This window comes from Colobus angolensis, unplaced genomic scaffold (assembly GCF_000951035.1).
Source record: "Colobus angolensis palliatus isolate OR3802 unplaced genomic scaffold, Cang.pa_1.0 Scaffold37, whole genome shotgun sequence".
Lineage (NCBI taxonomy): Eukaryota > Metazoa > Chordata > Mammalia > Primates > Cercopithecidae > Colobus > Colobus angolensis.
In genome coordinates, this window is record NW_012117043.1 from 8,989,859 (window position 1) to 9,004,059 (window position 14,201).

The 14,201-nt window shown below is 36.1% G+C and overlaps 1 protein-coding gene across 2 annotated transcripts in view; it reads right to left on the reverse strand.

Annotated features, from left to right (window-relative positions):
• STXBP4 (syntaxin binding protein 4) overlaps window positions 1-14,201 on the reverse strand; it is a 212,961-nt gene that overhangs the window by 133,561 nt on the left and 65,199 nt on the right. For both annotated transcript variants that reach the window (XM_011953762.1, XM_011953761.1), the window contains exon 9: window positions 2,590-2,686. In XM_011953762.1, the coding sequence (XP_011809152.1) occupies window positions 2,590-2,686 (97 nt within the window). The remainder of the gene's footprint in view (window positions 1-2,589; window positions 2,687-14,201) is intronic.

The window sequence follows — 14,201 nt, forward strand, 5'->3', positions numbered from 1 at the left end:
AGAACTTTTTCTGAAACATATGACAATATTATGATTTATGGCTTTTCTAGCTGGAAGAACCTGAGGTTTGATAGCAATTATTAATGGCAGCAGCTAATGTTTATGTAACAGCTGCTGTATGCCAGGAACAGTGCTTAGCAATTTCATCCTCCCAACAGTCTTCTGAGGTAGGTCCTCTTATCCTGTCCATTTTACAGATGAAAAAAATTGAGGCTAAGACAGGTTAAATAGGAAAAAGAACAGTTCATAGGCTTCTTCTGACATGGAGAGTAACTTACTTATCTATGTATCCTCAAATATTTTCCACTTTGGCTACTGTATTTTTAATTTCCAAGGATTCTTTTAAATATTCTCTGTTCCTGTTTTACAACATCCTACTTTACTTCATGGTTGCATTACCTTCACTTATCTTTTTAAAGATGTTATGAGAGTTTACCTGAATTTTTTGTTTTGTTGTTTTGTTTTTGAGATGAAGTCTCATTCTGTCACCCAGACTGGAGTGCAGTGGCACGATCTGGGCTCACTGCAACCTCCACTGCCCAGGTTCAAGTGATTCTCCTGCCTCAGCCTTCTGAGTAGCTGGGATTACAGGCATGTACCACCATGCCCAGCTGATTTTTGTATTTTTAGTAGAGACAGGGTTTCACCATATTGGCCAGGCTGGTCTTGAACTCCTGACCTCAGGTGACCCACCCACCCTGGCCTCCCAAAGTGCTGGGATTACAAGCATGAGTCACTGCTCCTGGCCTCCTACCTGAAATTCTCTTCTGTGCTTCTGTATTTCTTTTTTTCTGAGTTCCTTTATTCTGTTTGTCTGATAGTTTGGGGTTCTATACTTTATGTTGGAGGATTTCTCCAAATCTCTGGTGACTCTTGACTATGAGTTCATATTTAAGAATTGGGCACTAAAAAAGTTGGTTGGAAATTTTGTGTGTGTAACTTGCTTTGCCAACTGGCAGTTTTCACTACAGGGCAATCTGGTGGCCAGCTGACATTTTTGTTCACTTCTTCAGAGAGAATACTATAGTCTTCTGTCTATAGTAATAAACATGGCGGCAAAGTTCCCTGAGCAATCTGGATGCATATTACGAGTGGTGATTCACTATATACTCCACAAACTCCCTTGCCGCTGGCAACTATGGGTGCACGATCTCTGGTTTAATTTCTCAAAGGAATATACTTCTTTTTCCCCGGAGGTGTAGCGTGGTGGATGCCGGACTACTTGAGAAAGGGCAGAGAAGAGCATGCATAATTCTCCTTATAAAGATTTCCAACAATTCTGTTTCAATATCCTGCCTAAAAATTCAGTCTCCAGAAGTACTTGATGTCTTCAATTCCTAAATCATTTTAGGGTCAAATCAACTTGTTCCTCATTGTGATTTTCCTCTGTCTTCACATACTTGGGCTTTACCTACCTCTGCTCACAAATTTGTTTACTTTCCTCACCCATTTTTCTGTCCTTAGATATTGTGGTTTTAGTTGTATATGTTTTTCTGTTTCTTGTTTTCATGATTATTTTGGGATGATTTTCAAGTGGAGATGGGATGAAAAATATCTTTCTATCATCACTTAAAAACCAAAAGGTCAATTTTCTTTTTAGCAATACAGATGCTTTATAAATGATACAATGTTACATCTACTATACAAGAAAAAATTAAATACTTAATAGTGACAAGAAGACAAAATGTGTTACATTCAAACATTACTGGTGGTAGAACAAATATATTGCAAAATATCTCTGAAAAACAATTTACCAGTATGTATCAAAAGTCTAAACCATTTGTGAGGATTAGGCTTAAGAAAAGAAAGAAAAACAGCTACATTCACAATGATGATAAATACAGATCTGTAATATCAGCTACTAAGAAACAATCAAAATTCATAATAGTAGAAAGCCTTAACATTATAGTACAACAACTAAGTGGTACATTATGGTATCTTTAATAAGAATAGAGTTGATCCCTGAACAACATAGGCTTGAACTACACAGGTTCACTTATACATCAAGTTTTTTCAACCAAATGCATCAAAAATACAGTATTTGCCGGTTGCAGAAGCCACATATATGGAGGGTAAACTTTTACTATATGTGGGTTCTGCAGGGCTGTCTATGAGATTGAGTATGGCTGGATTTGGGTATATGCAGGCGTCTTGGAAACAATTCCTCTCCCATAGCAAGGGATGACTGTAATTATGTAGCATCATAAAAATATTTACTACATGATATTAGCTGAAAAAGGATTAGAATGAACCTCACAGTAGTGAAATTAGAACTTCCATATTTTGTACTGTTTCTTTTGTTATTACTAAAGCAATGTTTATGCAATAAATAAAACATAAACAGAATATGATAGAATGATAATAGTTTGGAGCTGTTTAGGTCCTAATAAAATTCTTTCTGCTGACCCTGCCAGCTCAGCTCAGTAATTCTAGCTGAGTTCTTGGGGTACTGATTAAGGAACTTGAAATGGATGTAGTTTTACTTTTCCTTCTCTCCTTCTAAAGAACAAACACTGTTAATGAAAATGTGTCACAATAACTCTTGAATGATGATTCGGTGATAATACAACACAGTAAACCTAATATTACCTCCAAAAGACACTGTCCCTTTTGAGTCTGCTTGTACTTGCTGTCTCAGGGCTTGGTGTTGTTCCTTTGTGGGCTGAATACCAAGATAATTTAGAGCCTGCAAGATAGAGAACTCATGAAAAGCAATTTTTCAAATCTCCAAAGAATAAAACTTTTCATTACAAACTTTACAACCCAGGGAAAATAATCAATACTAGAAAGAGCTGACCAGGATTAAACACCCTAGGGAAGTCAACTGACTATTTATGGATTAAGCGCCTATAAAATATTAGCTTCCTGATTTTACTACTACCTCATTTTTTCCCTAAGACTAGCACTTTGGCTAATACCAAATTTATGTCATTATCCTATAACCAAAAATCAAACTATTTCTTAGTTTATATGATTTGGCAGAAGTAAAATGGCAAAAGAATCCTACCACATCAGATTTACAAGTGACACTCTAAAACATGAATTATATTTGGTTAATATCTTGTCTTTGAGAGCAAAACTGAAGTTGATAGGAATTAGGTTCAACATAAAATCTTCTGATTTTTGGCTTGTTGGCTAAAAATAGCACAAATAGCACACTAAAAAGCTTTCCCTGCCATTTACTTCTCTCTTTCATCAGGCTCGTCCCTTAAGGGAAAAGCTCTTTCTCCTTTTGGTATCCATTAGTGATTAAAAATTCAGAGACTGTTAATTGTATTTCAATGTCCATTCTCTCCTTGCTCCTTAGTAACCGAACCAACCACAATTTCGGCTGAAAACGCTGCCATGCAGCTAAACGACATTTCCCAGCCCCCTGTACATCTCCAAGCAGCCATGCCACTAACTAGGTACTAGCCAATGAGATACAACCGGAAGTGCCATAGAGTACTACTAAGAAGTCTCCTTTCAAAAGTCAGGGTAAGCACTTCTTGTCTATTCGGATTAATAAGGGAGAAAGAAAGAGAAAGAAAAAAGATGAAAGGAAGGAAAGAAAGAGGGACTGATGGAATTTGAGCAGTTCTTTTGGTTCATGTGGTACCTCAGTAAAGATGGTGGAACAGAAAGATAATTGGAACATGGTCCCTGACACTCTGGAACCTCCACAGCAGCCCTGGATTACCTTCTTTCAGCTTCTTTTTGGTGTGAAAGAAATTTCTAAAGGAAACTACTGTTATTTTGAGTTCACCAGTTATACATAGCAAAATCTAATCTTAACTAACGCAAAGGGACTGATTGGATATCCTATTATTGGATATGGCAAGAGCATATATAGTGTCGATCACATCAAAACTAAAATGTAGGCAAAGTTTAGTATTGGTAATTATCTCTTACATATTTCTTCCTCCTTTAGAATCTTGTTCAATCATTTAGTATTTCATTCATCAAATAATTTATTTGGTGCCTACTATTTGTTAGCCACTAAACTATGCATAGCTGATAGATAAATGAAATATAGTCTCTCACCCCAAAGAGTTTATGGTCTCTAGGGTGAGAACAACTGTAAAGAAATAAGTAAAACATGTAATTTAGTAGAAGTATGTATAGGGTATATTAACACACAAAGCAACTGGTTAATTTGTAAGTGCGCAATTTGGGAACAATGAAGAATGGAGGAAGAATATCAGGAAAGATTCTTTCAAAAATGATTCTTAAGCTTAGTCTAGCATCATCTGCTTATCTTGTCTTGTAGTCAAGTATTTGAATTCTATAACATGGCATAATGATTTTTACCTTCTGTATGTTTTACTCTTCAGTTATAAAAATGTTTCAAATATAAACACAAAAAAGAATAATACAAAGAACACCCATATACTCACTATAATCAATTACTCATTAATATGTACTTAAAATTTATGTATACATTTTCAATAAATAAAACTATATATTTGGTTAAAAGTTTTTATAATTGTTCCTCAGCAGGAACTACTATCCTAAGTATTCTTCCTAGTCCTAATTTAATGACATTTACTATGTAAGCAAGTATCCCTTAATAATATTTACTATTATTTTGTGCATTTAAGGTTTTGCATCAAGAGTATAATCTAAAAGAGTAACTCTACAGATTATTTTTATTATCTCAATTTTGTGATTTCATAATTGCTCAATATTGTCTGCAAAACTAGTTCATTTATTTTAAACTGTGAATAGTAATCCATTGTATAAATTTATTGTAATTTATTATCCATTCCCTGATTAACAGGCTTTTATAACTACTCCAATTTGCTCTTTTAAAAATTACAGATTATACATGCCTCTTTGTATAAATGTATGAAAATTTCTCTACATTAAATCCCTAGAAAAGGAAGTGCTAAGCCATAGGGGACATATGGTCAATTTTATTAGATATTGTGGAATTGTTCTCCAAATTTGCTTCATCAGTTAATGCACACCAGTAGTGAATAAGCATTCTTATTTTTCTACATTCTTAACAGCATCTGCTGTTTCCACTCTTTTATTTTGTCAACGTTGTATATGAAATAGTATGTTGTTTGTTAATTTGAATTTCCCTAGTTACAAGTGCAATTAAACATCATTTACATGTTTATTAGCAATGTTTTTGACTCATAAATTATTTAAAATATGTTTTAAATTTTCATACATGAGGTTTTAAGAAGTATCTTTACTGATTTTGAATTTGGTCTCTGTTTTCCAGTTGTGACACCCAAAAATGTCTCCAGATATTGCCAAGTGTCCCAAGAAGAAACACGGCAGCTCTGCCCTTGAGAACCACTGCTCCAAAGACAATTGCTGTATTAACAATTGTATCTATTTTTTCAGGTTTTTTTCTATGAATATAGTAACTATAAATTTATATAAATTGTGAATTTTTTGCAAAAATTGTCACACTATATATAGTGTTAATAATTATCAATATATCATGTCTTTCTATTCTCCACATTTTACAAACATTGAATGCTTTTTTAAATTGTCATAATTGTACCCTGTTGAAATGAACTTTTTTTAAAGTGTTCTCCTTCTGATAATCATTTAGAGTGCACACAATTTTTCACTATGGAACACAGTGCTACAAAGTGTTAGTGCTTTTTGCTTTATGCCAATGACTTCAGCAGCTGTAGGAATTATCTGGATTTTTAAAAAAATTATAAAATATTAATACAGCAGTTATAGAAAATACTATAATAAAGTAATAGATATCTACTATCTTGCTTCATTAAAGCTTAGCACTCAACTATATTTACTTCAGTTTTTGAATGTAACCAAAACATTATAAAAACTCCTTTTGAACTTATTCCCAGAGGTAAGACTTATCATATATTTGATGTAATATTCCCATGAATTTTTTATTATATAATATTTGGTATATACTAAAAGCATATATGGAAAAAAACATGAGTTTTAAAGTAGAACACTAAAACACCTATGAAGCCACTGAAGCAGCATAAAACTGTGAACACTGTTGGATTCATACCACAGCATGGAGATGGTATTTCACCAGAGGTAACCATACTCATGAATTCTGAACTATTGATTTCTTCTTTATCATTCTTGATCTGTTTATTTCAAAATGGTTTTTCACATACATATGTATTCCTAACATGTTATTTTGTTTACCAGTTTTTTAGCTTCATAAAAATGCTGCAGATGGTTTTCTAAAGCTTGCTTTTTTCACTCTACAGTAAGGTTTACTACATATTTCAAATCAGAAATTGTGAGTTCAACTTTTTTATTTTTTTATTAATTTTTAATTTCAATAGCTTTTGGGATACAGGTAGTTTTCGATCACATAGATGAATTGGATTAATGGTGAAGTCTGAGACTTTAGTTTACCTATTTACCCGAGTAGTGTTCACTGTACTCAATATGTAGTTTTTTATCCCTGCCCCACATACCATCCCCCTTCTGAGTCTCCAAAGTCCATTATTTCACTTCCTTTATGCTTGCCTTATGATACTCACGGGACGTACTCTGGTTTCTTGGGTGGTAAGAAGGGCCACAGGGTTCCCACAAGTTCCTGTCCTTTGTGTTAAGCTACCAGAGTGGGTGGAGGGGCAAAGCCAGGTGGGAGCTGGGTCAGGCAAGTCCGTGTTCTGACTCCACCTGAAGGACAAGCAGTGGCCCCTGTAGGGTTTAGCGAGTGGTTCTCTGGCCACCGGCAGTAATGTTCTAGGTTAAGAGCATAGCTGCATCTGCTGTACAGAAGAGTTCACACAGGGAGTAGGGAGTAGCAGATGGCAGTAAGCCTCATCTAGCTCCCATGCACTTGGCAACGTAGGTCTCTCACTTGCAGTGTTGGCTAGAAGCAGCTAGCTGAATTCCAGCTAGCTAAACTCACAACTGCCCCAGGTCATAAGCCTTTCACATAGACAGGAACCCTAGGCTTTCAGGCCACACCCTTTCCAGTTTAGTTGCAAAGCCAGGGTGCCCAAGCTCCTCTGCCTGAGGCCGCAGCATACTTCCCACTTGCCCCCTGGTTCTGGACAAGGGAGTTCATCCCCATTTGAGATTAAATCGTGAATTTCAGTTGGGAGCTTCTCTCAACCTGCAACCTCTGCCTGACTTAGTTGGCTGACTTCCACAAAGTGCCCTGTAATGTAGAATCAGGAATGGCTTCCTTCGGTCTATGTTGGAGGCTGCAAATGCACGCTATGCTCTTCCCACTGCCCCCCTATATTATTTCCAGTGCTGGGTAGGGTTAATGCCTTCTCCTGTGAGCTACACTGCCAGGTTTCCCAGTAGGGGTGTATATCTCTACCCATCTTACACTCTTGGGACTTAGTTTTTTGGCTGGCTCATGGTGTAGGCTGCAGCCTCCTGCTTCCTTCAAAGGGTTTTGGGGTTTTATTCCATTTTCCTTTAAGTTCCTACATTGCTTCTTGGCAAAAGGTTCACAGTGTGAATATCTATACACTATTTTGTCTTTCCAAGGAGGACAGGCATGCTAATACCACTCTAATCTACCATCTTGGGAAACAAAAACAAAAACAAAAAACTTCTTTTTCATGACTGTTTCAGCTATTTTGGGTCTTTTGCATTTCCATACAAATGGACCCATCTTTTTTTGCATTTCCTACAAATGGATAGGGTCACCTTATCCATTCCTGAAAAATAGCCAGCTGATATTTTGATAAAGATTGCATTAAATCTGTATATCAACGTGGGGAGTATTGCAATCTTAACAACTAAGCTCATAGATTCATGAGCACAACATGTCTTTCCATTTATTTAGATCTTCTTTAACTTCTTTCAATGATGGTTTGTAGTTTTAATTATATAAGTCTTACACTTCTTTTGTTAAATTTATTCCTAAATATTTTATTATTTTAGATGCTATTGTAAAAGATTGTCCACTGTTCATTATTAGTGTATAGAAATACAATTGCTTCTTATATATGATCTTGTATACTGTAAACTTGCTGAACTCATTTTTAGGTTTAATAAAATTGTAGTGGATTCCTTAGGATTTCTTATATACAAGATCATATCATGTGGGAATGGAGATAGTTTTAATTCTTCCTGCAATCTGGATGCCTTTTATTTCTTTTTCTTGTCTAATTATCCTGGCTAGAACCTCCAGCACAGTATAAAGTAGAAGTGGCAAAGCAGACATCCTTGTCTTATCCCTGATGTTAGGAAGGAGCCATCCAGTTTTCTACCATTAAGTAGGATGTTAGCAGTAGGCTTACATAAATGTCCTTTTTGAAGTTTAGGAGATTCCTTTCTATTGTTAGTTTATTGGGTATTTTTTATCATGCAAAGGTGTTAGGTTTTGTCAGATATTTTTCTTGTGTCTATTGAGACTATCACATAAAAGAATAAAAAAATCAAGTATCTGCTTTTAATAATAATAAAAAAAGACTATCATGTGGTTTTGTCCTTTATTCTATTAACATATTGATTTTCCTATATTAAACTAACTTTGCATTCCTGAAATCAAGAGATGGGCCGGTACTATTTGTACAAAGTTTTTTTGATTACTAATTCAATCTTTTTACTTGTTATAGTCTGCTTAGTTTTTCTTGTCTTCTTGAGTTAGTCTTGGTAGTTTGTATCTTTCTAGAAATTTGTCCATTTCATCTAGGTTACCTAATTTGATGGCATATAATTATTCATAGTATTCTCCTATTTTGTTTTATTTCATAAGGGCAACAGTCATATCTATAACTTACTTTCTTTTTTAATTAAATTAATTTTTTTTTTTTTTTTTTTTTATGAGATGGAGTCTCGTTCTGGAGTACAGTGATGGAATCTCAGCTTACTGCAAGCTCTGCCTCCCGGGTTGACGCCATTCTCCTGCCTCAGCCTCCTAAGTAGCTGGGACTACAGGTGCCTGCCACCATGCCCGGCTAATTTTTTGTATTTTTTTTTTTAGTAGAGGCAGGGTTTCACTGTGTTAGCCAGGATGGTTTTGATCTCCTGACCTTGTGATCCACCTGCCTCAGCCTCCCAAAGTGCTGGGATTACAGGTGTGAGCCACCGTGCCCGGCCATCTATAACTTACTCAAACATGACATTGTGAAATTTGGGCTGATGTGGGAGGCTCTTGTTCCTTCATTTTCCTTACTATATAGTATTCCTCATATAATGATAATCATCATGCTACCATGAATTTATCCATTCTTTTATTGATGAACATTTAGATTGTCTCCTATCATTTATTCTTTTAAATAATGCTGATATATTCTTGTATCTGTTGGTCAGGATGGTCTAGTTACACCATTGTTTCTCTAACCCCAAAGTCTTAGCAACCTAGAAAAGACAAAGATTCGTTTTCTCCTTGCTAATGTTACATATCCAGTGTGAGTCAGCTCGTTTCTCTTTCTCTGTATTTCTCACTTAGGGACCCTAACTGTCAGAGCTTCCACCATCAGAAGTTTTGCTGCCTGCTAAAGCAGAGATGAAAGAAATATGATGAACTGCACATTGACTCTTTATTAAAGAAGATGGGAAAGTACAATTCTATCACTGGCTGACAAGGATGAGAACCTGATATAGCTGAAAAGCTCTAACTACTACTGCACTGTACACATCTCCTTATATGGTGGCACTAGAACTGCTCTAGTGTATATGTCTAGAAGCAGAATTGTGAGGTTAAACGATGTGAGCAGGTTCAGTTTCGCCAAATTGCTCTCTAAAGTTACAATCCCATGAGTATCACATGAGAGTTCCCAGCTCTTTCTCTGTATCTTTGTGAACAATTACTCTATGTTTGTCCACTTCACGAGTAGGCAATTGTACCTCACTGCTGCTTTATTTTCATTTTTCCAGAGGGTATCTTTTCATATATTTAACTGCTATCAGTTTTTTTTACTTTTGTAAATAGTCCATTCATTTGTACCAATCATCTTTCTTTGGGGTTATCTGTATTTTCCTTGGGTTAGTTGGAGTATTTCTCTAATTCTTTTTTTTTTTTTTTTTTGGAAAAGGGCAACCAGCCCTTGCAGAATCTTGTGTTTCTCTAAATAAAGACACCAGTTCTAGAATTCCATCTGAAAATGGCCTGAGGCCATGCTAAAACTGAGCCCCAATATCTGAGTCCTTCCTTGAGCCATATGATGTCAGTATCACTCACAAGTGCTCACACACTTCTGTTGTGAGATTCCCCTCCCTCCTCTTCTCTCTTCCATTTTTCTTTTTTTTTTTCCTTCCTAGCTTGACTGTAAATTTTAAAAACTTCTTTATTTTATTCATTGTTTCTATATACAAGTTTAGCATCTCTAATCCAAAAATCCAAAATCGAAAATGCTCCCAAATCTAAAACTTTTTGAGTACCAACATAATACCACAAATTGTCCACACGGGTGGCTGAGTCCACACCTTTGCTTTCTGATGGTTCGGTATATACAAACTTTGTTTTATGGATAAAACTATTTTAAAACATTGTATAAAATTACCTTCAGGCTATGTTTCTCAGGCATATATATAAATTTTCCTGTTGAGACTTAGGTCCCATTCCCATGATATCTCATTAGGTATACATGCAAATATTCCAAAATCTGAAAATATCAAAAATTTCAAACACTTCTGGTTCCCAACATTTTGGATAAGGGAGACTCAATCCTATATTCACGGCAGGAGTGGGTTCTGGATTTCCTGGATTATACAATGTTGCCAGAATTAGAAGTTCTGTTCCTAACTGTTCAAGGATTACACAGACACTTTTGAAAGTCCGTTAAGAACTATGGACCCACTCCCAGAATAACAGCCATATATGCAAATTCTAATCTAGAATTTCTGGGGCTCATAAACTCCAAGTTAAGCATTTATGGCTGTAAGTTATGCCATTTAGTTGTTACTAGGCAAAAATCATTTTCCAGATATATATTTGAAATCTTCCATAATGATGAGTTAAAAATTATACACACACAAACACATATACACACACAGAGGTCACTTTCCTATTAAAAATGCCTCAATGGCTTTTTACTGAACTCAGATTAAAATCCAAAGACCTCACCTAGGCCTACAAAGAAATGATCTGATTATCTCCCTGACGTAGGTCGTTAGTACCACTCTTTCCCTTGATCGCATTATGCCAGGAACACATTTCTGTTTTCCTTTTTTTTTTTTTTTTTGAGGCGGAGTCTCGCTCTGTCGCCCGGACTGGAGTGCAGTGGCCGGATCTCAGCTCACTGCAAGCTCCGCCTCCCGGGTTTACGCCATTCTCCTGCCTCAGCCTCCCGAGTAGCTGGGACTACAGGCGCCCGCCACCTCGCCCGGCTAGTTTTTGTATTTTTTTAGTAGAGACGGGGTTTCACCGTGTTAGCCAGGATGGTCTTGATCTCCTGACCTCGTGATCCGCCCGTCTCGGCCTCCCAAAGTGCTGGGATTACAGGCTTGAGCCACCGCGCCCGGCATCTGTTTTTCTTAAAAAAAGTCCAGGCTCCATCCTGTCTTAGCACTTTTGCATTAACTGTTCTCTTATATCTCAGATGTTTTTCCCTAGCACCATAATTCTCACACTTCATGTCTCAGTTTAAATTTCACCTTCTCAGAAGAGGGCTCTTCTGTGACTATCAATCTGAAATAATCTACCAGTCACTCTGTCACTCTTATTATTTGATATGTACTCTTGTTATTCACTCGCTTTTTGAATTTTCTACCTCCTCCACCATAATGAATTATAAAGACCAGGAAATAACTTTTTGTCTTGTTTACCACCAATTTTACAGTGACAAAACACTATAGTGCCTCAACCAGAGGAAGTAAACAATAAATATTTGTTGAGTAAAAATAACCTTGTAATCTTTGGTAATCTAAGATGGTTGAACTGGATTCACCTACAACCTCTTCTGACTTGCCATGAGAATGAAGGAAACCAGTAGGATAGAATCAAAAAAATTACAGAATGTATATATGCCTTGATACTGCATATTTTATGTTTTCATGATTAGAGAAATTCAAACAATCTAGAAAGAAGTGAACCACATCTAAAAGTTCACTAGCAAGCAATAACCACTATTAATATTTTGGTATATAAAGCTTTCAGAATTTTACTGATGAACAAATTTATTTTAAAAAGGCACTCCTACAGAAGAGACAGAACTGAAAAAAAAAGGTATTCCATGTCAATGAACATAACTCTTAAATATACCATGTGTTATTAGATCAAGCTCCTATTGATTGCCATGAATTTTTCACTGATATAAACAGTGCCACTGTGAATGGCCTTCCACATACATCTTTGTGCCCCTGTCTATTATTTACTTAGGAAAATTTCTTAAATGGGGAATTACTGCCTGAAAAGCATAGGCAAAATTCAAATTTTGATACATATTGTGAAACTATTCTTGAGTCATTTTTGTTTGATAAATTTTTAAGAAATCCTCATTTTTTTCTTAAAAAAATAGTAATATTTTATAATTTATGTGAGAGTTACAATGTATTTCTGATAATACGGAAAAGATCCTGGGGGAATCCTGCCAGAAAAGTTTTTAAAAATTACTAGATAATAATAAACAATAACATCCACGAACACCTTAAATGCTTGGGTTGGCTTAGGAGAGCGAGTGATACCAAAATTTATGAAGAAACAAGAATACACAGAGATAAGTGAGCATAAAGACAATGGATGCTAATTCCTTTCATAAAAAATTATGATTATGATTATTTTCAGAGACAGGGTCTCACTCTTACTGGAGTGCAGTGGCATGATCATGGCTCACTGCAGCCTGGACCTCCTAGGCTCAAGGGATCTTCCTCCCTCAGCCTCCAAGTAGCTGGGACTACAGGTGTGCACCACCACAACTGGCTAATTTTTAACACATTTTTTGAGACATGGGATCTCATTTTGCTGCTCAGGCTGGTCTCAAACTCCTGGCTTCAAGCGATCCTCTTGCCTTGGCCTCCCAAAGTGGTGAATTTACAGGCATGTGCTACCATGCCCACCCCAAGAATCTCCTAATTCTTGATGGCCTAAAACCTGCAAGCAGGAGGAAAGCATCTAAGGCCTAATACAGGGAGGCAGGATTAAATCACCCAAACAATGCTGGAACCTCATAGTGAACACTTTCAGTAAAATGGTAAACTAAGAAGAAAGTCCTACAGACATTACAGAATATGTATTCCTTAGGTCTGGGTGGAAGAAAGAATATTTTTCCTGAGAGTGTATAACTATAACAATAGGTACAATAGTTTTATAGCCTGAAAAATCACAACCTGAGAATTTAGTTCCAGTAGTTCCTGATGTCTAAGAAACATACATATGTAAATCTTTTCCAAAGGTTTCATATACTAGCTTCAAAATTCACATAGGTAAAATTCCATTTTTTCATTAAAGTATAATTTTATTTTTAAATTTTTTAAATTTTTATTTTTTGAGATGGAGTTTCACTCTTGTCGCCCAAACTGGAGTACAATGGCTTGATCTCAGCTCACTGCAACCCCTGCCTCCTGGGTTCAAGAGATTCTCCTGCCTCAGCCTCCCAAGTAGCTGGGATTACAGGCCCCTGCCACAATGCCTGGGTAATTTTTGTATTTTTAGTAGAGACGGTGCTTCACCATGTTGGCCAGCCTAGTCTCGAACTCCTGTCCTCAGGTGATCCACCTGCCTCGGCCTCCCAAAGTGCTGAGATTACTTACAGGCATGGGCCATTGTGCCAGGCCGAAAGCATAATTAAAAAAAAAAATCACAACATATGAGGGAATATGACATCATAAGCAAAAGTAAACATACATACAAACAAACAACAGATGTGACAACCAAAGACTGCAGCTACTGTATAGTTAGACATAGAATATGTTTAACATATTTAAGTTAAAAAGGTGAATCAAAAATAAGAGGAACAATACATTATAACAATACTAGGTAGACAACAACAAATTAGAAACTCAATGAATATGTGAAATAGCAGACGGTTGAAGAGAGTGAAGCAGAGAAACAATGTATAGGAGAAAGTTGAAAATGCAGCATAGATAGATAAGAAGATGCAAAATACGAAGGAGAAGCTTGAAAGACATGGAAGATAAGCGAGTCTGTCTATAAATATGTAATTGAACTGGTAACAGATAATAAAGAGAATTAAAGAGAGGCAATATTCAAAGTGATGCTAGCTGAGAATTTTGTAGAACCTAAAAAAGATATAAATCTGCAGATTTATGAAGCCTGAAAAATCCTAAATAGGCTAACATAAGAGAAACCAACACCTGGATACACCAAGGTGAAAATACAGAACACCAAAAAA